The sequence below is a fragment of the Diuraphis noxia genome, unplaced genomic scaffold (genome assembly GCF_037042655.1).
Source record: "Diuraphis noxia isolate RWA-SAM2 unplaced genomic scaffold, SU_Dnox_SAM2 contig0005, whole genome shotgun sequence".
In the NCBI taxonomy this organism is placed as follows: Eukaryota; Metazoa; Arthropoda; class Insecta; order Hemiptera; family Aphididae; genus Diuraphis; species Diuraphis noxia.
Window position 1 is genome coordinate 37,934,018 of NW_028301715.1, and position 26,154 is coordinate 37,960,171.

The 26,154-nt window shown below is 27.9% G+C and overlaps 3 protein-coding genes across 6 annotated transcripts; 1 reads left to right on the forward strand and 2 right to left on the reverse strand.

Annotated features, from left to right (window-relative positions):
- Positions 1-7,399: 7,399 nt before the first annotated feature.
- LOC107173717 (doublesex- and mab-3-related transcription factor dmd-4-like) lies at positions 7,400-12,213 on the reverse strand. The gene is made up of 5 exons (XM_015524354.2): positions 11,267-12,213; positions 10,248-10,386; positions 9,942-10,187; positions 8,452-8,617; positions 7,400-7,619 (listed from the first exon to the last, which is right to left on the reverse strand). The coding sequence occupies exons 1-5, from the start codon at positions 11,423-11,425 to the stop codon at positions 7,493-7,495; spliced, it is 837 nt and encodes a 278-aa protein (XP_015379840.1). The 5' UTR covers positions 11,426-12,213; the 3' UTR covers positions 7,400-7,492.
- A 2,663-nt stretch (positions 12,214-14,876) lies between these two features.
- LOC107173712 (malectin-A) lies at positions 14,877-17,282 on the forward strand. The gene is made up of 4 exons (XM_015524349.2): positions 14,877-15,899; positions 15,977-16,159; positions 16,829-16,886; positions 17,006-17,282. The coding sequence occupies exons 1-4, from the start codon at positions 15,540-15,542 to the stop codon at positions 17,245-17,247; spliced, it is 843 nt and encodes a 280-aa protein (XP_015379835.1). The 5' UTR covers positions 14,877-15,539; the 3' UTR covers positions 17,248-17,282.
- Positions 17,283-18,023: 741 nt separating this feature from the next.
- Positions 18,024-26,125, reverse strand: LOC107173719 (uncharacterized). 4 transcript variants are annotated; one of them, XM_015524367.2, is made up of 11 exons: positions 25,943-26,125; positions 25,580-25,821; positions 25,387-25,488; positions 24,970-25,002; positions 23,424-23,660; positions 23,253-23,315; positions 22,102-22,176; positions 20,298-21,332; positions 19,584-20,135; positions 18,502-18,547; positions 18,024-18,419 (listed from the first exon to the last, which is right to left on the reverse strand). In XM_015524367.2, the coding sequence occupies exons 2-10, from the start codon at positions 25,816-25,818 to the stop codon at positions 18,532-18,534; spliced, it is 2,352 nt and encodes a 783-aa protein (XP_015379853.1). In that variant the 5' UTR covers positions 25,819-25,821; positions 25,943-26,125; the 3' UTR covers positions 18,024-18,419; positions 18,502-18,531. The 4 variants fall into 4 exon arrangements, with proteins under 4 accessions (XP_015379853.1, XP_015379848.1, XP_089086006.1 ...); XM_015524362.2 differs by lacking the exon at positions 18,502-18,547; XM_089229880.1 differs by lacking the exons at positions 18,502-18,547; positions 24,970-25,002.
- Positions 26,126-26,154: the final 29 nt, after the last annotated feature.

Genomic DNA, 26,154 nt, shown 5'->3' on the forward strand with positions numbered 1-26,154 from the left:
TAACCAAAACCACATGTTTAAATAACCAAACCAAAACCCGATCCTAATTTTTAAAGTTCAATTTTTTCGGTTTTTAAAGGTTTTTGCCGGTTATAACTTTCTTATTTATAAGTAACGCTTTCGACATTATTTATTATTTAATTTATATTTTATGCTTTTCAAGAATATTTTATATTATATAATGGAAAATAAAAATCATTGCCTGCAGTATACAATCCACAGTCTAATTATTAAATTATTATATATACTTTACTTTATTAATAATTTGATAATAATTGATTGTAGTTTGTACTGTTTGTAGACTATAATATAGCTGAGCGATACTGAGTACTATCCAAAAATATTTAAACGAAATTATTGAGAGTTGAAAATAATTTTTGTTTTCTTGTTATGACAAGTTGATAACAATAATTGTTAATTAAGGTGAAATGTAAATAATAAAGCATAAGTTTATTAGTTGTAATTTTAAATTGGAATGTAATGTTACCACTTACCATACGGTTTTTGATTGTTTAAAGAGCTGTCTATTCCTAGACTTGGTTGAAAACTACCAGATTTATCTGTACCTATACATATATATTTTTTGGTTGTATTAGTATGGTTCTATAATCGCATAAAGTTTTAAAATATTTATTTTTTTTTTTTGTAACAGGTTAAAACCGGTATAAACCGCAACCTCAATTTCATATTTTTAAAATTTATAATTAAAACCGAAACCTTAACAATATTATTTTGAAAAACCAAAACGAAACCGAAACCGAAAAAAACGGTAAACTACGATTGAGAACGTTATTTTTGGTAACACGATTGAGAACACTCGATATTTTTTTTTTTCAACGTTGCCAAATTTGATCGAACAATAATTTGAGCACGATAATCGGCTATCGAACGATTAAGATCGTTATACCTTTTTGACTGAACGATTAATACAGTTGATTTTTAATGTTTATCGGACGTTTATCGAATTAACCGTGTGCTACTATTAACTAACCTAACTTTTATACCAGATATACGAGAGAATAACTTAATAGGCGTTTTAGTCATCGCACATCATGCAAACGTCAACGAAGTATTCGTATTATAGTCGCGGTTAAGAATAGCAACGATAGAACAGGGTAACAAAAGGAAAAATTAATTAATATTCATGATGAATATATGTGGTATGTAGCAAATAAAAGTTCTAATAATTTAATGAGTTACCTATGAATTAGTTAAAGCGGGATAGTATAATCCAACATACTCTAGATATTTTAATAAATTATTAGAACTTTTATTTGCTACATACCACATATATTCATTATGAATATTAATAAATTTTTCCTTTTGTATATCTAGAGTATGTTGGATTATACTATCCCACTTTACTAATTCATAGGTAACTCATTTTTCATAAACTCGTCACATATTTATTACATTTTTTATACATATTTTTATAATATTCTACATGTTTTACTTTTTTTTACATATATAATACATATTCTTATAATTCTAAATTTCTTTTGTTTTTAAACATATTTATATTACATATGATTTTCTTCAAGAATATTTGTTAAATGATAAATAATAAATGATATGGCAACGTTGCACGTAAATTCTTTCTCAATCGTATCCTTTTTTGGGTTTTGTTGGGGTCAGCGGTAAGTTCTTTGTTATTTTTAAGTGTTCTCAATCGTTCGGCCCGAAAGGTATAATGTTCTCAATCGTTCGATAACCGAAAAAAACATAAAGGTTACAATCCTGATATACAAAATAATTGACTAAGATTGTTCAACCTATTTTTTCATTTAATAATTTATTCAAATCCAGACTTTTAAAACTTTTAAGTATAAGTCTTAGTTAAGTATAATATTTTCGAATACTTGTATATATTTACACCATTTAAGGTTTATCCCGGTGATACATAATTTATTTATAATAATTGGTACTATATAACCTTTTTTACTGTAAATAATAAAACAGACGAATTTTTTGTTTGAAAATGTTGATTCGTCTAAATAAAAATGTTAACGTTTAGTTTTTTAAATGTGTATGGACTATAGAATGTATACCATCCAGACGAATAATAATCCTTAAATAGTCTTACAAATCTTTAAAATAAATGTAATATTAAATCTATTACTTATTATATTTTGAATATTTTTACAAAAAATAAAATGTTGATAGATTAATATTAATTAATAGGTATTATAATATTCAAATATTCGTATTATAATCCATATCAAACCCTTATCATCCAAACCTATTAATATAATGAACTTATTATGATTTATTATTAGTAGCTTAGTGCATAAAGCAAAATAACTCAAAAACTATTCATTAGAATTTCGATTTGGATACATCCAAATTTTAGAAATAATCGTCTATTTAATAATTTTTAGGGAAAATGGTGATTATTGCATACAGAAAAAGTTGGTATCGCCACTAAAAACGGTAAAAACTCCTTAAATATTATAGTACCTATAACAAATATTGATGCTTAAAATATCAAAAAATAGTTAAAATAGGGTGTATTCGAAAGATTTTAGAGTTTCTTTTAACGTAAATTTAAGTGTTCATTATAAACAGACCAGAATAACAAAGTGTTAAAAGACTACCTATGTATTTATAATTTGATTTGCGTTTTATGCGTATTATAGGTCTCCAAAAATGATTAAGGTTAATCATTTGTTAATATATTTTTATAATTTTTAGAACTTTACTAACATAAATTATAAATACGTTTGTTAAATGCTCATATAATTTTAGATTCTGAGCGGAACGAAGAATGAATATTGGTTTTACAATGGTGTTTATTTCTTTTTCTTTTTTATTCTGTAAACACTTATTCTCCCATTAAACTTGCTCAAAAGTATCGAGTGTACCATATTTTTTGAAAGGTAATGTTCTTGAACTGGTACATTAAATAGGTGTTTTTTTTTATAAGCATTTAAAGTTCAAATTTTGACTAAATACGTAAAAATTACGGCAATGTTCAAATTATATCTTAAATAGAAATTCATACAAGTTTTTCTTTTTAAATCTAAGATTTGAAAGTTGATAATAATTTATAATATATCCTAGACCGATAAACCGTCTCCGCTCAGAATCGTTTTTCGTAAACAATGATATAATATATCATTGGATTCAAATTTAATTCCATCGATTACAGTACTCCACTTGTAACCTGCTGTACAGCAGAGTGACATCCACGACTTATCCGCTTTTTTTTTAACACTAAGTAATAATAAATAAATGTTTCGTGTCTGCATTCAATTTACTTTTTAACTTTGACGGTTTCTGATACTGAAATAGATCTAGTTGATACTATAATATTTTGAACTAATTTCAGAAATCCTATAAAGTAGAAATGAATGTTTCATTTTTAATAATTATGTCATTATTGCAAGGATATTGTTTTAATATAATTTTAACACTAGATTTTTTATACTAAAAAACTAAGTCTAATTTCCTCACCCTACTGTAAGAAAATGTATTTATGCCACCTTTATAATTACTAGAGTTAGGTTAAAAAAATATTTCATATTTTTTTTTTTTAGCTCTTTAATATAATTTTGATAATAATGTCACAATAAAACTCAGATGTTTATTATTATATATTTTTTTTTTTACATAATCCCATTTATATTTAATGTATGATTTGTTATTATATATTATATAAGTTATAAAGTCTATTTATGAAGTTAAGATTTCAATCTGCAAACTTATTTTGTATATATTTGTATACTTGATACTTTTTAGCATTTTGAATACAACGATTTTTTATTTATTTAGTATCAAATTTAGAGAAATTTACGAGCTAATAATATATTACATTTTGCTAATTTTTAGTACTCACAATATCAATTTGGTTGACGCGTTTATTCAATTTATAAAAAAAATTCCAGTTCGTCAAAAGTATTTAAAATTTAATAAATCAACAATATCATAATAATTTGTTTAATATTGATATTTAAAATACTTCAATATAGTTCAATGAACGTACCTATATGCATAAAGTTTAATAAATAATATGCAACGATTAAAACTTAAAACTATTATTTTAATATTTTTATTACTATACTTAAATTCCGTGTTCCTACCTATATTTTTAACGAAATAATTTTTAATGGTTTTTTTAAATAGCACACAACATAATGTATTTTGTTGTTAATAAATTATTATTATTATTACTTTATTTGCGTATGATCATTAATATGTATACATTTTAATCACGTTTATAACTACCTACTTGAAAAATTGTAAAATAAAAATTGAACACATTCATTATTATTAATATGTCGATATATAATATTACATAAACTGCAGTTTGAGTGTTGATTGATTATTTTTCATTACCTATACCGATATAAAAATAAATAGAATTCACTGAAGACAAAATTAAAATACGCAAATAATGTCACGTATATTAAACTTTACATTTTATGGATTCCAAAAGCTGAAAAATTAGTTATGCTATATAATTTACACTAAACTTCTATGAATTGAATATTTACCAGCTAATTTAGTTTCAAGTAAATAAATTACATTTTCGTAAACTTATATTATACAACGAAATATCGTATATACCAGACTTATGATGTTACGCTTTCAGTTTTCACAGCGACTCTGGTTTAATAAACACTGAGTTATTATGACGTCTTATATATGCGAAACACTTTTGTTCGAACTGTGCCGCATATACACACAAAAACATGTAAATGTGAGATTCCGTTACATTAATGCCAACGCATTTTGTACATTATTTGGGCGGCAGATGAGGCATCGGCTAAACGGTAAACACATTTAAAAACACATTTCCTTTTATCCGAACATTTGCTTTCATTATAAATAAACAACTACAAATATTATTATTTCCATGCGGTGGTTTTTTTTTCTTATATCAGACAAGTCGCATTTGTTCTAAACGTGTGTCAAACGAGTGTCAGTGGCTGTCAATCAGACCTGAGGCGCGGCGGCAACAGCTAATGGACCACCCGGTCTGTGTGATTTTCCGGCGATTCCTCCAGAGGGATGAAATAATAAGTGCGGTTTTCTCTCGTTCGACGTCGCCTCGGCGGTTTTGACAAGGATAGAGTGATAAAAAAAAAAAATAATAATAAAAGGAAAGAAAAAGGGAAAATATAAACGTAGAAGAATTTCGATCCCCATAGGTATATCAATTACACGCGAGCGTGGTGTCGCGGAATTAAAAATCATTTGTCCCTGGCCGGACGAGGAAATCCGTTTTCCTCGCTGCCGGCCCGCGAGGATATGGTGGAATAGGAAGCCGGTTATTCGATCAAACGTCCCGTGAAATTGAATGTAAACACACGCGACTATTAAGTTACCCACGACGTTAACGCGATATCCAAACACGCATACACATATTATATTATATTAAATACACACATGAAATCTTATACGATCGTACAAACACACAAGTGTGTGTATATAATATATAAATAAAAATATATATGTATATATATAAATTCAACGTCGCCGCCGGTGCATCTGATTGATAGTACTACCGCGGCGGCAGTGTTTGTTTTTGAATTTGCAGTCATACCCCGAGGGTCCGACGAAGACCTTAGAGGTATATAATGTACATATAGGACGGCGGTGGAAATAATATATATATATAGACGTGATAGTACTTGTTGAGATTTTTGTTCTCGATGGCTTAGTTTTTGTTAGGTATCCCCCCTCTGGTCCCACCCATCCTACCCGCCCGAGACGCCTTCCTCGCCGCCACCGATGTACACGATGATATTGTCTGTGCCAGATGATGGTTCATACATCGACACTAGGCAATTATATACACTACTTTGACAAACGTCATATTATTATACTTATATTATACTTTTGACAATCCCTGCGCACGCATAAAGCAAACATATAACTTATTAATACGACCACAATAAGACGTCGTCGTGAAGCGCAGACTATATTATACCATACAGTGTGTGGGAAGCGATTACCAGCGAAATTCGCGTTGTACATGATATACAACGTCACATTACACCGTCACACACGTCTTTAACCGATTTACGACATTATTTCGATACATTGGTTCGCGTGCAATTATCACAATAATGCTGTGCTGTCAGTTCTAGATTAGTGTGGGTGTAGGGTATACAGCGCAACGAGACCTCAAGGATGAGTTCGTTTTACGCGCTTCAGGTTGATGTCCTATAGATTTTCTAACTTAGCAAAAACATAAATATGTTTAAGAAATTACCCGCACACGTTTACTATAAACTGTTGTGGGCACAGTTTAAAGGAACACATAATAAGAGCCATGATGTACTTACCTAGTTGAAATGATTTATTTTATAAGCTTCGCATATTTGTATCAAATACCAAAAAATAAAATTGATCAAAGTCATTAAATGACTTACGAATAGCAATTTTTTAAAGGACTCCTGCAAGCCGTGCCCTGGCCTTCTGTGATTTAGATACAACAACCATGTGGCTGGAGCTAAGGTGAATAGATAATAAAATTTGTTTTTTTTTATTTCCATAATCATACTCTTTTTCAATTTTCATTTCGTCGTGCTGCGATGTGTATACAAACCACAGATGTTAATGCTAACTGTTTTGATTGGTATAATGGTATTTGATGGTAACCAGTGATTTGTGTACAATAATTCGCTGGGGTATTTAAAATCCAAGATTTCGTTGTTAAATATAATACATGATGAACGTTATTATATTGAAAAAGCGTTAGTATCATTTTTATTGTGTTCAGTTGTCATTATTACCATTAAAATATATAACCAATATAACCCCATATAAATATTCTATTGCTTGAATAACATTATTGGACACGAATTTTCAAATTACGATACATATTTTACTGACACAATGTGACTTACAACGTAAATAATTTAAATAATTTAGTAATTCAGTACTCGAATAAAACTGCTGATTTTACGTCTAAAATATTGTATTCTGTTTCAATAAAAATGTGATGAGTGTTTACAAAGTATTTTCATTTCACATAAATTAATGACGTATTAAAATCATTAACAAATCACAATGATGTTCTAAAACTCGTCAAAGTGGACACACACGTATACACAAACACAAATATAACTTTTCTTACTGTTTTGAAGATAGTCCAGAAATTCTTTTGTTTCCTGCCAAATGCACTATTGTTAGCTAACACGTCCGTTTATCGAGTTGTCATCATTTATCCGTGTTTCATTAATTTGACTCTGTCACGAAATAGTGTGGGAGGGAACATTATAATTTGTGTTCAGAGTTCAATGGACTTAAAGAATACAATTAATTTAATTTTCAGACGATCAGAAATATATTAAAATAATATTTTGTATTAATATGCAAATACCTATAGGTATATTATATAATATACTGTAATTATTTATTTATTAAATTATAATATTCAATACAACTTATAATAGTTAATATACAAGTTAAAGACTTATTCAAATATCTAATTATTTATACATTTTAGTTAAATATATTAACAGTAATGATGATTTCAAATATTTCATATCTGTTGTGCTGCAGCTGATGCACATTCAGCGCAGTTGGCTACATGACATGATTCAGCTGATTCTAGCAAGAACGGTGGCAAATAAAAAGGCGGTCCACATGAAACTCCAGTAGATTGGGTCCTAAAAATACAAAATCTCTCATTTAATACTATAATAATTTAGTCTATGTTTATATATTGTGACTTATAAAATATGTATCAATAATATAAAATAAAACTTATATATTTATAAAAAATATTTAGTAGGTATGTAAATTAATATTTTTTAATGTATTTGTAAAATACATTTATCAATTAATGATTATACTATATTTATCTAATTCAAAATTCAGGATGAATCGTAATTAATTTGATACGTATATTATAAATTATTTTTAAAACTATTTGATTATAATTTATAATATAACTATTTAGTAAAAATTAAAAAAAAAAAAAATATATATATATATAACTATTTTTAATTTTTTGATCCTCAACATCTTAAACGATAGTCTATTACCTATATATTGACTATATATTTAAAAAATATAAACATATTTATGTATAACCGAAAAATTGGAAAATTTTATTCACTTAATTTATTTATAACAATTTCAAAATACTCTTCAAGCTTCCAACTGTAATATTTTGTCAGAAATAAATCAGATACCTAGAACAAATGTTATAACTAGATTCTAGTTACTAAGAGTATAAAATTAAAAATTAATTTGTCTCTAATTGTATGTTGTATTTTGTTTACGTACAGTTTATAATTACCCGTACCTAAAGAGTAAAGAGTAAAAACGTACACTCCCAGTAATGGGTACATATATTTTTTATTCACTCAACGGTATTTTCATATAACTGATAAATCACAAAAAGCATTTGTAGCAAATTATATGAAATTAATAATTAAGAAAATATCCAAAATAGTTAAATAAAATTACAATTCTTTTTATGATGTCGATATTTACCTAAAGTGATGAAACAACGTAGTAGTCGGTTCGGGTACATGATAAGTCAATCTAGTGGCCAGCTGCCTCCGAGCGTTTTGATGAGCCACTGGTGGTTCACGATGTAAACCCCAAGGCATAAATGCGGATCCAAGAGTAGTAGTCTGCAGAGGTGTATCAACATTGTCTAAAAAGAAAAGTGTCTGTGTATAAAAAGAGCCCGAGGAACACGCTCTGCTGTATAGTATAAGAACTGAATACGTCTCGTCATTGAGTAGCTATTATGTCACTTTATAGTGTATGTGTCAATCATGAATCATTGTACTCGTTTATACGAAAAATGATACTGAGGTAGTGAGGTTATAGAAGACGGTTGGATGAGCCATTTCTAAAGATAGCGTACCTTACATTATATTTAATATTTATATTTATTATTAGGTACTTATTAGTATTTTCACTGTTTGGTATTTTGGTAAATTGTTCAAATATTTGTCAAAAACATCGCGTATATATTATTCATCAAACGTCAATACAGACAAACCAATGAAAAGTGTGATGTGGTTCAAATCTCTACGGTGCAGAATATATTTTTAATTTTAACAAATCAACTATTATATTTGTCTTTTTTTCACCTTAATATAGAATATGGAAACTAACAATTTTGAGTGTAGAACCAAAGAACCAATTAATTTAAATATATTTTACCTATAATCAACCTGTTATGGTAGAAATAATGAAGAGAAAAATTATTGGATGGGCACTATACAGGACATGTCAAGCACGGAGAACGGAAAATGAAAAATAAAATATTTTATTGAGTACTAGATAACATAAGACTCTAGGAATTACCGAGACAATAGTGGCGTGATCCTGCACGTAGAAGACCAACATTTGATAGGAGTAGAGAATCCAGAAGAGATGATAAAAAAATAGAAAATTATGAGAATAAATAATTTTCAAATTATTATGTTTTGATCTTATATTAAATTTTCAAGTTATTCGAGAATAAGCTTCGAAAAAAAATAAAATAATAATCAAACATTTCAAACATTTCAAACATTTACAGATAGATCAATAAGATCCAAAAACTATCAAAATATCTACTTTACGTACCTATAAAAAATGCATTATAAAAAATAAGGTGATAATTTTCAGTTTCTATAAGTACAACTCTTCATTTATGAACCACATGTTAAAAAATAATATCTTATTTTTTAATTGGTACTATGTACTTATTTCCGTTTTTAAGTTATTTTATATTAGTTTTACCAACTGTTAAGAAAAGTAGGTACTTAGATTTTCCTATTTTTGACTACCCAAAATATTAGCTCAATAACATTTTTTACTAAGAAAATAAAAACCACCCTTAATGTTGTAGACTAAAGAAAATATTCTTCTCCAAAATTTGATGTAAGAAAAAAAATTAAAAACGCATACCATTTTAAAACCATAAAACATTCCTTGCTCTTTCAAAATATTTAATATATAGGTATTAAGTCTGACGTATTTACCTGTGCTGGTCTTCCGAGATTTCGTGGTGGCTGCCAAAGACTTGCATAAGGGTACACAATGCTCTATAGCTTTCAATAAATCATGTTCACATCTACGAAGTACCAATTCCAGGACCGATCGCTTTTTCTCTGGAAATAACCGACAAAGCAAATCGAGAGAACCCGGTGGTACAACTCCCTTGGCCCCATCTGATAACTGTTCATTCGCTGTGGAATTTTCTTCAGGTCGAGCAGTTTCTTCTTTTGCTAAAAATCACTCAACGATTTATATCATATCCTCACTATAGGAAATATAAATTTACTTACCGACAGGAGACTTGGATGTGGGAACAGTCATACCAAATATGGGACCTTGTGGTAAGCATCCGTATTTAGTTCCGGAAGTAACCGAAGCCAATCCCAATGCAATAGCATCCTCCGCTGCTTGTTGTCTTTTTAATGCGACCTTTAAATCATTAATTTACACCAATTTAGAAAAAAAAATTTCGCTGCTATTAAAACATAATTTCAAAGTCTATGTAATTAAATTCCTTACTACGAATAACTAATACGTAATAACAAATAATTAATTTATATTTTTAATGTTTTATATTATTAAAAATAATGAATTAATAATATTAAATTAAATTTAAATCGTATATCATTTAGATAAGTATAGTAATTCGAGTTAAATTAAAATATATATGTATAATTTATCATTAATGTTTATACTTAATATTTTACAACCAATCTATAAAATAAAATAATTTCTAATAAAATGCATAAATGGAAATATAGTACTTAATTAAATACTAAATTAATTTTTCACAAAACTAACAGACTTCAATTTTAAATATGCTATTAATAAAACCTTTCCTAAAATATTTTAAAATTGAAATAATATTTTCGCTGATTTTAAGTTTAATAGTCAATAATATTTATTAACACATATTATTTTTTAAGATAATACAATACGAAAATTTGTGCTTTTTCTAGTTTAAAAATGTATAAAAAAAAAGTCTGTTATAAAATATACATTATGAGACTGAACTAGGAGGTTGATAATTTAGTAATAATAACATTTCTCTTAATTAAATCAACGAAAATGTAGGATAATTTTATCAAATATCAAATGGTTTTTATAAAAATATTGACCATGTTCAAATTATGCTTTTAAGGCGTTTCTACAATTTAATTCATTCCTGAAAACTTTAAGAATATAAAAATTTATTTTAAAATAACATATATTAGATATATGATCAATATAAATCTGATGGCATTCAAATCTTACAGAAATCAATAATGATTATTAGAGGAGAAATAAACAAGACATTATGCTGACTTACTTGAGCCGCCATGACCCGTTGTCTTTCAGCAATAAGATTGCACTTCGGACACACGCATTCTTTGTAAGAACACCGTTTTTTGTGACCCTTCAACCATGATATAACACCATGGTTCCTACATCGCGCGCATTTTGGTCGTCTTCCCTCGGAGCTGTCCATATTGCTGTCAGCAGAATGATGATCGTCGATGACCTCGGTACGGCAGCAGAGTGATGCGAGATTTTATGGGGCGGAGCCAGTTTGTCATTGGTCAGCCTCAAGCCTAAGATCATCAATGTCATCGCACAGCCTCGCCTATAATATGTGTATTTATGTATGTGTGTACGTGTGTACTATGTATGTAGTGTGCTGTAATAGTAAAAATAAGCAAAGCCATAGGTATCTATACCAAACACATCATATACGCCTTTCGTGTGTGAATTAACTTGTATTATTAAAACAATAACAACCTTATTAGAGCTATCATTTTTTTACATTTTGTGGTATAACTGTATAAGTAAGTATCTACGTTTTTTTTTTTAAACAAATCATATAAATTATCTGCCACCATGAGTCAGACCTATATTACTCAATTATCATAATATATAATACAAAATTAAAAACTCAACAGATAAACACTATGATTTTGTAATTCTTAAGATCATAACTTTAAATTAATTTTTACCAATTTCAGATAACATGTATTGTATATCTATATCTATTTTATATGTTAAGTCGCTATACAACCATTTTTAGGGATAGGAGTAGGTATAGCCGGTATAGGTACTATAGACTATATAGTATTAACAATTACTTAACAGTAGCAGTCGCATAAATCAGAAATCGAATATACGTGATAATTGATAATATTATATTGATCAAATAATATTTTTTAAATTGTTCTGTACCTAATATTTTAATTCCTATGCATTTTAAGGAATATGAAAGATCACAACAATCATAAAAATATGTTTTAAGTTTATTAATATATATATTATAGAATTAAGTTTATTCGTTATGACTCGTGTAAGTACTCAAAAATCGTTAATTTATATGCAAAAGTTAATTGTTATGAATATAATATAAATAGTTCAACGTTTATATACATTTATTATTCATACCAAAAACAAATCTGTATTGTTTTTATTAAAGTATGTGACGTACATGCTTATCAACTCTTACCTATTAATTGACCTGCAATTCCATATTTTCGTATTATTATACATACTGTTATAACTACTTCCTTTTAAAATTATTCGTTGAAACAAAAACAATGCTGCTGAAAATACAAATACATGCCAAATTATCATTTTCATATTAATTTTGGATAAAAACGATATTGCACAAATTTTACTTTCTTAAAAAAAATTCTTTTGACAATATGGTAACAAAATATGAAAATTAATTTAGTACAAATTTAAATAATTTATAATTATTTGCACCTATGTCAACTATTATTATATATAACTTATTAAGTATAAATACATGTTTAAAATAAATAATTATAAACTTTAATAATTACCTTATTATTATTTAAAACAATACAAAGCAAAATCTCCTTATCTGAATATTTTTGACACCTAACCACACAGAACAGTTCGCTTCGCTAGCGAACAATGCATAAGTGTGTATAGTAAATAGTAAACAAAATGTTATTTAGTTAAACTAATGTTTATACCTTATTTTAATAATAATCAATGTTTAGTGTAACTACATAAATATGAAAAATTATTTTCGTTCTTATACCAATTATATATATATATATATATATTCTACATTTATAATAATCCTGACTGTAGGACGGATCAATGAAGAGATTAAACAAGTGAGAACCTTGTAATGGTTAATGCATTATTGTCACGGACTACGACTTATTTATAACCACCCTTTGCCCCTATACCACTTATTTTTTTCTTTATAATATAAAAAAAAATTCTTTGCTGCAGGACTACCAGTTGAGAACCACTAACCTAACTTATGATAGAGACTTGAGATTTTCAAGGTACATTCGTACCACTATGCAAAGGTGGCTAAGCAAGAATTTTCCAAAATTCTCATTAAAAAAAAGTGCTTATCTCAGTATAAAGGACGAACATCGAATTTGTTTTTGCTTATATAAATGGTTACCATTGACATGCTATAATACTTGTAGTAAAAATTCATATTATTTTATAATATTAATTAATATCATATACCTAGTCAATGAGATCTAAAGGGAACGGTCGGATAGTACGACAAAAGGCATACATTATACCATAATAATTATTAATTCAACTTTAGTAATGACCAAATTTAATATCAGATACCATATAGTCATTCGAGTAGAATGTACACGAAGGTAAAAAAATTGAAGATTTTAACAATAGTATCACAGGTGAAAACTAGCAAACTTAGTACAATTGTGAGCGGAGAATATAGCTTCCATAATTTCTATAAGGATATTTTGTAACATATTAATATTAGTGATTCGGTATACTAAATAATTTTTGACAAAATAATCGTCTATAATCCCATATTATTGAAAATCAGTTTCCTAATTTACATTTACATTTATTAATATATTTTTGTACATTTTTTCACTTATTACTGTCTTAATATTATTTTTTCCTTCTATGCTTGTCATAAGCATGTTTAGTGTAATTATATAAATTTCGAGCTGCAATAGTTACCGACCTAAGCTAATAATGAAAAAAAATCTATATTATATAGTATATAATAATTTTAATTATATTTTTATTATGATGTACAAAAAATAGCAACTAATTATTTCAATCAGTTTAAATAGTAAGTACTGAAAGCTGGGATTAAATGATTACCAATTAATGTCACATTAAATTAGGTTGAAGAATACGATATTTGATTTTATTCAAAATATACGATTACCTCTCTACTATTATCTTTTACGTTATTATTCTCCGAGTTATCTTACCTGAATAAAAATATTAGCTGAGTTTTTTTGACTTACATTATTTGATTTTTGCAAACAGTAAATTTATTAAATTATATAATTTAATTTTGTATCGGTGATAGTATTACTAAGACATGTTATTGAGTTATATTTATAATGATATACATAATACAATAATCATTTGTACAATTATTGATTTGCATTATATATTATTGTTCAATATTTTTACTTCAAATTTTTTGTTCAGGCGGAAATAGTCCCACTCGGGGAGGGGGGAATGGAAAAAACGTCTTAGCACCAAATATAATAATCATAACCAAACAAAGAAGTAGATATATTCTTATGTTAATAGTCTGCCGGTTGGTATTGTGGCAGATGTGATTTTAGCTTAGGTTTAGATGTTTTTCATCGATTTCATACATCACGGCTCCTTTGGTTTTATTTTGGCTATTTTTTAAGTTTTTGTATTGGTTATTTATCCATGTTGATTGTTGATAGGTCACTAGGTAGGATAGATAGATATTGTGTGATCGATTAAACAAACAAAGTTCACAATCGTTATTTAAACAATGGCGGGAATTTATTATCCGTTTTCAAGGAGTTAAAGATAGGCAACTTAATAGTAATCTCAGTGGGAAATTGATAAGGACCGCTCACCAGTTACCACTCGCTTAATTTCACGGTATTGTACCATGTAATCATGTATTGCAGTAGCAATAATAGTAAATTGTATTTTAAATAATAAATTTAAAAGTTGTATACCCACTTACAGATTTTTCCATCATCCATCGTCTAACGTCTTATTATGAATCAGGAAACAGGTGTTAATATAATATTTTGAACTTTCAATATAATTCAGTTTAATAATGTAACTTTATGTAAATAATTGGCTGATGCCGTTTTCGTTTCGGTCCTCCTAGTCCTCTTCTGACTACCGTCCGACTCGGATAAAAATCGGTATCCGACCGACTAAATATTTTCACTTCTTACCACTTCTGTCATGCGACATCGAAAATAATAATTATTTATAACAATTTACCGTCACACTGTCATAATCAAATAATATTTTTGGATACCGTTGCTTTGGCGTTGGCACTTGAGGATTGCAGCAATGACTCATGACGTCGTAATAGCCAACAACGTCGATCACCGCGCTCGATTAAGCTCGGAATAGTTGGCAAAAATGGATTTCAAACGGAAAATACGTCAGCGAAAATCTGTCGTATGACTTGTCGTGTGTGCGAGCCGCGGCCACGTCGCGCATCTAACCGGCGCCCTCGACACCACCGGTAGTAGTACTAGTAGGTAGTATGGCACGCGTCGCTAACCGTCCAGCCACCATCTGACCGACCACCGACGTAACGTGTTCCATTGCATCTCCCGCCGATGTTGGCCGGTGGCTACGACATGGCGTGGCCACTGTTCGTCCTGCTCATGTGCGCCAACGCGCTGCTGTGCCGGTGCCTGGACAAGGAGGACGTGATTTTCGCCGTCAACGCAGGCGGTGACGCGCACGTCGACAGCTATGGTATACTGTACCAGAGAGACTTCAACCGGGTCGGCACGGAATCGGACTACGGCAAGAAGTTGTCCATACAGCGGGTCAAGCCTCACGACCAGATCCTCTACCAGACTGAGAGGTATTCGCAAACCACGTTCGGCTACGACATACCCGTCATGCAGGACGGCGACTATGTGATGGTGCTCAAGTTCAGCGAGGTGTACTTCACTAACAGTGGCTTAAAGGTATTATCGCTCTCCGCGGTGTGATAACCACCAAATGCATTAAAACCAAAACCCTTATCGAAATGTATTATTTTCAGGTGTTTGATGTCGTTTTGAACGGTCAACATGTAGTGGTACCGATGTTAGACATCTACGACAAAGTTGGATTTGGTTCTGCTCATGACGAATACATTGAATTTACGGTAGACGGTACAACATTATATTGGAGAGGAGAGATATCTGAAATCAAAGGAAATCTTGTTCGAGTGGATTTTATAAAAGTATGACTTGATATTTCAAACAATTGTTTTTGATTTTTGCTTACAGTACACAATTATTGAACCCTTTAGTAGCTTACCTGCTTTTACCTATTTCAAATTTTTCATTTGAACTAGGTAAGCCAATAGTTGATGAATCACAGTATTATAGTGAAAACTTAAATTTCCTAAATTAACTTTCAAGTTATCATGATAATATTATATTGGTTGACTAACATCTTTTTAAGCACTTACATAAATGTTAAAAATTACAAGCAAATATTATTTACTCAATTATCAGGATGTTTAGAAAACACTAGAAGTATCGAATTTTACCATTTAAAGCAAATAAAAAATATTCTACGTAACATTGTAAAAGTTTATCTGCCACAATTAGAAGTTTGTGACAATTTCGACTTTTATGGTATTTTGGCACAAAATTAAAGTTTTTTAATATGGAGAGATAATATAAGTATTAGATGTATTAAATAATTTATGAAACAAAATTATCTTATGATGTAGACATTGTAAATATTTGATATGTGTACAACACCTACATATTTAAACAACTTGTTATACACAATCAATGAAACTTCGTATTTATTTGGAATGTGTGAATATTGTACTGTTTATTAATAATATAACTTTTTTATAAATTATGATTGAATTCAACAGTTTTAATTTTTATTTTAGGGCGAAAGAGATAACCCTAAAGTAAACGCAGTACTTGTAGCCAAAGGCCGAATTTCAGGTATTTATAAATCAGTTTTCATTATAAAGTGTACTACTGTACTGTGTCTGTGTAACTTTTAAGCATATAATTATTTTATTTTATTTTTATATATGCATATATATAAATTTTTTTTCCAGACATACCCAGATTACCAGATTTATACTCTGATATTGAACCACAATCACATGATGAGGTAGATATAGAAGAAGATCCGTCTGTAAATGAAAGTAAAGATCATGTAAAAATGGTACAACACACTAGAAATCCTAGTGGACCTAGAGCACCAGATCCACAAGATGTAAATTCCATGAAGTTAATGCCAATATTTGGCGCTCTGATTGCTTTTTTTGGAGCTCTTCTTCTACTTTGTAGATTATGAAGAGTTATATAATAAATATATATTTGTACTATTCATTCTTTCCTTTATATATTTATATATATTACAAAACTACAGTATGTTCAGTATTTTTTTTTTATATATTTTAATATTATTAAGAAAAACAAACATAATTGCACACATCAAAATAAAATTGTTATGGTTACATATAATAATTGTTACCTAATTTTTATTACAGTTGTACATACAAATTTTTTCATAGAATTGCTTATTAGGTATTAATATTTATTAAAAAAAAATTTTGGAAGCATATTTGTATTTCAAAGGACTGAGCAATTCGATTTGTTAATATTATGCTTAATTTTCAAATTTTTAATTGGGAAGGGGTTTATTGTAGTTTTAAGACTTTTTATTGTATTTATGTTCAAACGAATGACAACAATAAAACCAATATGGTGTTTTAAAAATGAAATGTACTAACTGTATAGTTTAATTTGTTAAATGGTAACTTTTAATAAAGCAATAGTTAGGTGGTTGTTGTTAATTTGCTTATATGTTACAAGCAGACATTTTATTTCTATCAAAATCGATTAAATATAATATGTTAGAACTTAAAAATGTTGTAACATAGAATACTATGTAATTGCAAGTTGATATTTTTGCATTAAATTAAAAAAAAATTAAATGTTGTCAGTACTTTTGGTCCAATTAACAGAAAATTACCGAAACAATATTGTTTTGAACATTTACATTTTGTATGTATAATTAGAAAAAAAATATATATAATAAATTAATAAATAATAACATAGAACAACATATTATCGGTAACATGAAAAATATTGTATTATTCCCGTCAAAAATAATATATCACAAAGAATTAATAACATTTACAAGACGTAAAAAAACAACTTTTGACTAGATTTCGTAAGTTTAAGTCTCATAGATACTCTACGTGGAATGTTGATTATAAAATCACTTGTTAGGAAAGTTAAAATAATAATAAAATTATGAATAACGATTAATTCACATCCACAAATATATGACTAGATAATTAACTTAACCGTTAGACGTTGGCCTAATGGTTATTGCACTATAACAAATTGTGTTAGTGGCTCTCAGCAATTGGTGAGTCGTGCACGCTGATGACACTATCCGTATCAGAATTGGTGGAAAACGGCGTTAGTCTTGTGTATGGGATAGGTCTTTTTCTCGCACTACAAAATAATTTTTAACCGTTATTGGAAATTTAACTGCAGAATTCAAAGTGTTTGGTGAAAAAGGAATTTCGATATTTACCAGCTTGTAAACAAAAAAAACTGCCAAAAATCAATACTTAACAAATCTAAATAAAAAAAAAAAAAAATAATAAAAATAAAAACACACAAATTATAATGTAGGCATGATGCATAAACTTATCTGAAAGCAAAAACATAAGTATGATGTCATTTGTTATTATTACAATTAAAGTGCACAAATGATTTTCTGATCGCTTTTCCTACAAGCGATATTTGAAATAAGGTGTCTGTGACGGTCTACTACACTCTTCCAAGTGATACGTGAGGATGTACAATATAATGTGTTGAATAACAAAAACGTACATGAGATGGTTTATTTGGTTGTATTGTACAATTTTGCATTTAATTATTTGTTTTGTTTTTTATAAATAAATAATAAAATGGTAAAGAAATAAAAACACAGAAAAATTGTTTGGATAAATTCAAATCACACATTTTGTTTTATTGCATAGACAAAAGTAATTGATATCTACATGGTCATGCATAAATATAATCTACTAGGAAAAAAAATAATTATTGTTATAATTAAAAGACAATTTAAGCACATAAGGGTGGCAAAATAAAAATAATCAATAGTCAAAATAAAATTTGTTTTGCTAATGTAATATTGAATTAGCAAAAATAACTTTTTCATAAATTAACGGCTCATCATTTAAGTAATAAAGGATCAAATGTAATACATACAAACACAAAAAATTAAGTTTCTTATGGTTATATTCAACAGTAATAATTAAATTACATTAATTTCCCATTTTATTTTTTTGTAAAATAATAACTAAGATTTGCCATAAATTTACAAAAAGGTTGTATTTTACACACACTGGACAATATTTATACAAAATAATAATCTGATAGCCTGATACCTGTGTTCCAGTCTCATCATCCAAATTGTGATTCGAGCATAATTTAAAATGAGATAGGAACATAATTTTACTATTTTGTTTGAGAATTTGAGTAATTAAAAAATTTAAACATATTATGTTTTATATAGTTTAAACAAACATTTATGGAATAGTTAAACTCGATATATTTAATTAAAAAATGAAATAGGAGGTATAGAACACACACAATATTAAAATTTACCTTGTAATTCGTCTTCGATCCAAAAAACTAGGCGACCCTCGTCGCCTAGGTATAGATGCAGATCGAGACTTTGAACTACGGCTAGACCCAGAGCTGCTTGAGTCCCGGCTAGAACTAGAACTGCGAGAGTAATGACTGCTTGATGAACTACAAGTCGAACGTGAACGGCTTAAACTATAGCATCTTTTGTTATTGTAAGAAGAGTAAGATGGTGATGATCTACTACTGATACTACTATCACTGCTGCTCCTTTGTCTCCAAGATGAACGTTTGCGTTTTGATGATTTATGCTTACGCCTAGGACTTGAATCTTCACTTGAGGAAACTGGTTTCTTACGTAAACGTTCATTTGAGCTAACTGACACTGATCGAGATCGAGATCGAGACGTACTATCTTTAGTACGGCGACGTGATAAGGATGATTTTTTCTTTGAATATTTTTTATCTTTAGACCGTTTTAATGACTTATGATGGTCAACACTTGTGTCACTTGCACTGCTACTACTGCTACTAGAACGGGAGCGCTTGGACTTTTTTCTAGTATTTTCATCACTAGAAACACATAAATTATTGGTCATAATTGAAGAAGAAAGCACATTTAAAACTAAGCAAAAATAATTAAAGGCGAGAAATAAACAAATTAAATTGTGTACCTTATTATTAATTGTTAAATATATGAATTAGAATTTTATGACAAAGAAACATTTTACAAACCTGTTACTAGATGACGAATCTTTAACACGTCTTCGTTTGACACTTTTCTTTTTAACTGGTTCATCTGAACTTTCACTTGAACTGGAAGAAGTCCTAACTTTACGTTTTTTCTCCATTAGTTTTTGTTTTAGATGAAGCAGTGCTTGCTCTTGTTTTTCGTGCAACTCAAATACTTTTTTTATTTTCTCTGTAGTAATCTCTTTAATTATATTTAAATCAATATCGTCTTCTAACCCACCTTCTTCACTTGTAGTAGAATCTAAAAATATTTGATCTATTCGATTATTTTTCTTATGAGATTCGGATTTATTATGTTGATTTTCACTGTTTTTTAATGCTGATTTCAAGTCGTCAGTGCATCCATTAGACTTGTTTACAACCGAGCGATCTTCACTATTCTCACGCAATGAAAATGTATATTTAGTACTCTTGAGATTTTTTTCTTCGTCAGTTTTTGATTGACTCAATTTAGCATTCACACCCTTGGGAGGTGGAGTATAACAAGACTCGTCACTATCACTATCAACAGGAATACAAGTTAACTTATCAGGCTTAAAAGATTTTTTTTTTAATTCTTTAATAGGACTTCTCGAATTCCGTTTCCTTGAATTGTATTTTGAGTCTGTTTTATGATATTTTTCCTTACTTGATTTACTGTCATCACGATTTGTATGTTGTTTTTGTGAATATTTATCGTAATCTCTCTCTCTATCCCTATCACGTTCTTTTATCAGTGTTTTATGTCTAGGTGAATTTTCTTGTTTTTTAGAATCATAAAAAATATCTTTACATTTTAGCTTGTTAAATTCCTCAGTTATTTTACCTTTTTTCAAGCTTTTAGAGTTTTCTGGTTCAGAATCTTTTTTACGGTAATCTTCTTGATCACTTTTATACTTGAATTCTATTTCTTTTGTATCATTCTTTAATGTTTTATCATTATCCTTTTTATGTTTTTTATGATTATCCTCATATTTATCATCATCATACTTGGATTTAACTTGAGACAAATTCTTGTTGGCTTTTGATTCATCAGTTCTAAAAAAGAAAATGTTATCTATAAATATAATTGATCACACAATTAAAATTAAAATAAAATAATAGTATAAAATTGGAAGTTGATTATAAGATGTTACTTTTTAACTTTAAAAATGTATTTTTTTTTAAGAGTACTATAATTCCTAAGGCTATAATCATTGTTTTTAGTGGTATACCAGCATTTCCTAACTTTGTTTATTGTATTCATAGCATTCTAAAAAATATTGTCACTACCCGCATGTAAAGATATTATATATATATATATATATGGACCACTTTAAAATATAGTTTTTTTTTTTTTTTTTTTTTTTTATTAAAGTAGAAAAAAATATACAATCTGTATAACATAATACAAAAATATAGTTAATGTTGGAAAACTTGTTAATAATCTTCTATAAAAACTAGAAACTTTGCATTAAATATCCAAGTTTTTTTACCACGTGAAATACTTTTTGTGTACATTTCAACTATCTAATACCTATGGTTATTAGTTTTTAAGTAACACAAAAAAATAAAATCGATTTCGTAAAAATTCCATTTTTATGGTTTTCCTAGTACTTTTAAAAACTACTGAGATTTTGACCAAAAGTATAGTATTTATTCTTCTAACCGAACTTGAATCATGTTTTATATGATGTCATTAAGTATGTTCATTTGAAAAAAATATCAATGCAACACTATATCAAATAATTGTATATGTAAAAGTTCAATTTTAATTATCTATACATTTTTATTTATTTGTATATCTTATTAATTATAAAAATATTACCTTGGACTATCTTCAGATGAAGAGTTATGATTCCTTCTATGTTTTTTTGATTTTTTCTTTTCACTTCCTTTTTCTCTGTAAAAACAATACACGTATAAATTATTTAATAATAATAACTAAATTAAATGTGAATAAATTGTATTTATCAATTACAAAAAAAAAAAAGTAAAATATTCATAAAAATATTATCCTGCCATTTTTTTGAAAATTAAAGATAGTTAAAACTTTTAATATTATTTATCTGATTAAATTCAATTAGTATATAGAAAATATTTCAAGATTTACCAATGAAAAAAAAAATTAAATTCCAATTATGTCAAATAAAAATGTTTATAAGTTATAACTAACGATCATTTAATATCTAATATCAATAATTTGAAATAATAGTCTTCAACATTTGTCTCATTAGATTAGTATTAATTGATGGGGGAAAATAGTATTATTTATAATATAATAGATAAAGTTTGAACTTAAGAAAAAAATTCAATTATTGTGAAATACAAAATAACAAATAAAAATTTTAATTGTTGTTTATATTTTATTTACATTTTCTAGTGGATATAAAAATAAAATGATAACAATTGATTAGTTAAAATGTTAAAAAAACATTTCTATTACATATAATAATAAATTGTCAAGTAACCTAAATTTGTTAAATTTTGAGCAGAGCAAGAAAACTAGGTTTATTTCTTTTCTTTTTTGTTCATATTTATCAGCAAATGATTTGTTATTATAATTATTAATTTAGTATTTATGTGAGTATAGCAGAATACAATACTGTATGGAAAATCACACCAAAACAAAAATTACTGTATGGAAAACATAGTAACTTACCACTATTTAGTTTAATATCCTTTAATCAGTTTAACTAAACAGTAATCAACAAATTGCCTAATTAAACAAATAGTTTTCACTTCATACATCTAAATTTGACATAAAAATGCATAAAACTACTTTTTATAAAATGATGATCAAAGGTATACTTAGACAAATGTAGTTCTTCTAAACAAAATTAGATAAAAATACTATTACATAAACAAGATCAAATTATACTTTGATCATCAGCTTAGTGGCAAATATATTTTATATTTTTCCATAAATCTAACAAAATGTTGTGATTAATAGTTATAAAATTAAAGTCTTAAACATACTTGTCACTTTTATGAGATTTTGATTTCTTCTTCTTTCGTTTTTTATGTTTAGGACTTTTAGACCTTAAATTAAGAACATATGAATAAATTATTACATGCTTTAGTTAAAAACTTTTAAATGATCCAAATAATATAAAATATGAGTTTGAGTAAGCAAAGTATAACTCTTACTGTAGTTCGTTTGCTATACTGCTGTCTTTATTTGTTGAGGTGTCTTCATTCATTTGTGTTTGCGCAAGTGCTTGGTCCACCTGCAACGCTTTTAACTGGGCCAGTGCTGCTTCTTTAATTTTTCTTTCTGGATCTAAGCTCGAGCCTTCAATAAAAAATTCTGATATACCAAAAGCATCTCTGAGTCTTGCATTCTTTTTTAACTGTTCATCGGCCAACTGATGTGAATCCCTTACACTGAAATATAAATTAAACATGAATTATTTTATAATATAAGAGTATATATATAAAAAAAATTAAAATATAAATATAAACAATTGTACTTCATACTACCGTACATAATTTTTTTAACCTAACAAATAATATTATTATATACCAACATTTGTATTTAACCTAACATATTAAATGTACACAACCAATAAATTATTATACTATAAGCAACCTAAATAATTACTTGAATTTAACAGGCATTTATTATAGCTATCTAAAAGCCATATATATATAATTTAAATTACTGAGAAAATACAAGGCTCAAATGACAATACAATTTTTTGAAATTTATTAATTTAAAATACCTTAAAAATGATCTTAAGCTATTAATATTAGCAAACTGCATTCCATTAATGCAAACCGTGTTCAGACAACCCCAAGGCACATGATGAAGTAATAATGAGCCTTTTGAATTTAAATTTGATATTGGACCATTCATAATATGTGTTGCATCCATACAATAATTACAAATGTTCTGCTTTTTTTTTTTTTTCCGACGACGTCTAGGCTTTTTTTTCTTGAGATTAACATTTAATTGTTGAACAGATTTTGTTTCAGCCATTATCATAGCATTTGAAGGGTTTTTAAGCACAGATCTTAGAGTTTTTTTCCATACCCGCTTGAAACATTGTTGTTCAACATTATTTGGATTGGACATATTATTGTTAATAAAGTAGTATTAATTAAATTAGTTAAAATGTATTTAAACTAAGTTAAATCTTATCACAATTTTAAATATATGGAAGACTTGATTGAATATTTATTTAATTTATGGAAGACTAAATATATTATTAAAATACTAATATCACATATACATTTTGGAAGACATTGATATATATTTGATTTTGATTAGATCATGGAGGCTTATACTGTGGTTCCTTCATGATCTACATAATTACTTTATAATATTTCATTATTTAACACTAATGTCACTCATTATAAAACTAAAAAAAATAATAAACACACACAATACAAGAAAAAAACATTCATGCATATATGAAAATGTATATACAAATATGCAGTGACTCATACACTGTTTACTATTGGGTGGTGCCTTTGATGGTGAAGAGGGGAGGGTTGTAGTATTGATCCATACAGGGATGCAATATTAGAGGAATAACTTCCCTTTATATACAGTGATTACATATTATTACATTTTTTAAACAAATACATTTGATTTGTATTTTGTTTAACAATAATTTGACGACTAAATAATTAACATTTAAAATTTTAGGTATCTTATTAAGCAAATAAGTAAAAAAAAAAAAATAGGTACCTGAATTTGTAATTATTTCTTTCGAAGAATAATCTAAATAAAATATATCAAATTGATAAAACACACAATTAAACTCAGATGAACTTTTTTAATAATAATAATATGCAATATGGTTTAAATAAATGTAAATAAGTACAAAAATTTGCATTCATATAGAATAAAGTTCGACCATTATCAAATATGTATAATTTATAATGAATATTAAAGCCAATAATACATATTACCCTAGTACTAACAAAAGACTAAGTATATCAGATAGTGACGGGTATTTAATTAGAATATTATAGAAGCTCTAATATTAGTCATTCTAATTGACCGATTAATTTTTAAGTAAGAATCATAATATCTAGTTTAAGAAATAAGTTTATCACATACCGTTTAATATAAATAGTTGAATATACAATTATTTATACTTACACAGGTCTACCACATTCATCATATTCAGTTGTAGACTTTTGTTTGCCCAATAATGTTTGTCTAAAGATATTTATCTTTTTGACAATTTCATCTTGGGAAAGACTGTAAAACAAAAATGTTTAAATAAGAACGAATAATATATAGGTTCTGAATTAAATTAATATCAGCAGAATATTTGCCAAATAATGCATACCCTTGGTCTTCCAAAGACTGTTCGAGTTCAATACATTTCAGTTCGATCTTTCGCTTACGGTCGTGATCCAACAGCTCCTGGTTTGGCTGACGGTTAGCTGCAGAATCGATTTTGGCCAACTCTTCATCGGTTTTGAAAGACGTCTGGTCTTTGACTTTTTTTATGGCCGCCCAATTTCGTTGAACGTAACCGTTGGTGCCCGATCCACGGGCTGTTGCCAAACCTATTCCGTTGTACATCGTCTGCGAAAAACCAACAAGCCGCTAATGATTTAAAAAATTGACTCGTTGAAATGTACGATCAACGCGGCATAAACATAGTCTGTAAGTCACTAGCCAGCACGTCTATGTAGTCAGTACTTACTATCACAAATGTCGAATGTGCAATAACAGTTTTATCGGATAATATAATAATAATAACGAGAGTAAACACAATTGTATTGCCGCACGGCACGGTTCATCATTATTCATTACACGATCATAATACCGCACCAGTGCACCACTAGCGCTAAAGTTTTCCGAAGACGGCGTAAGCCTTGCAGACTAATTTTGATAACCGATTACCGAATCATCAAG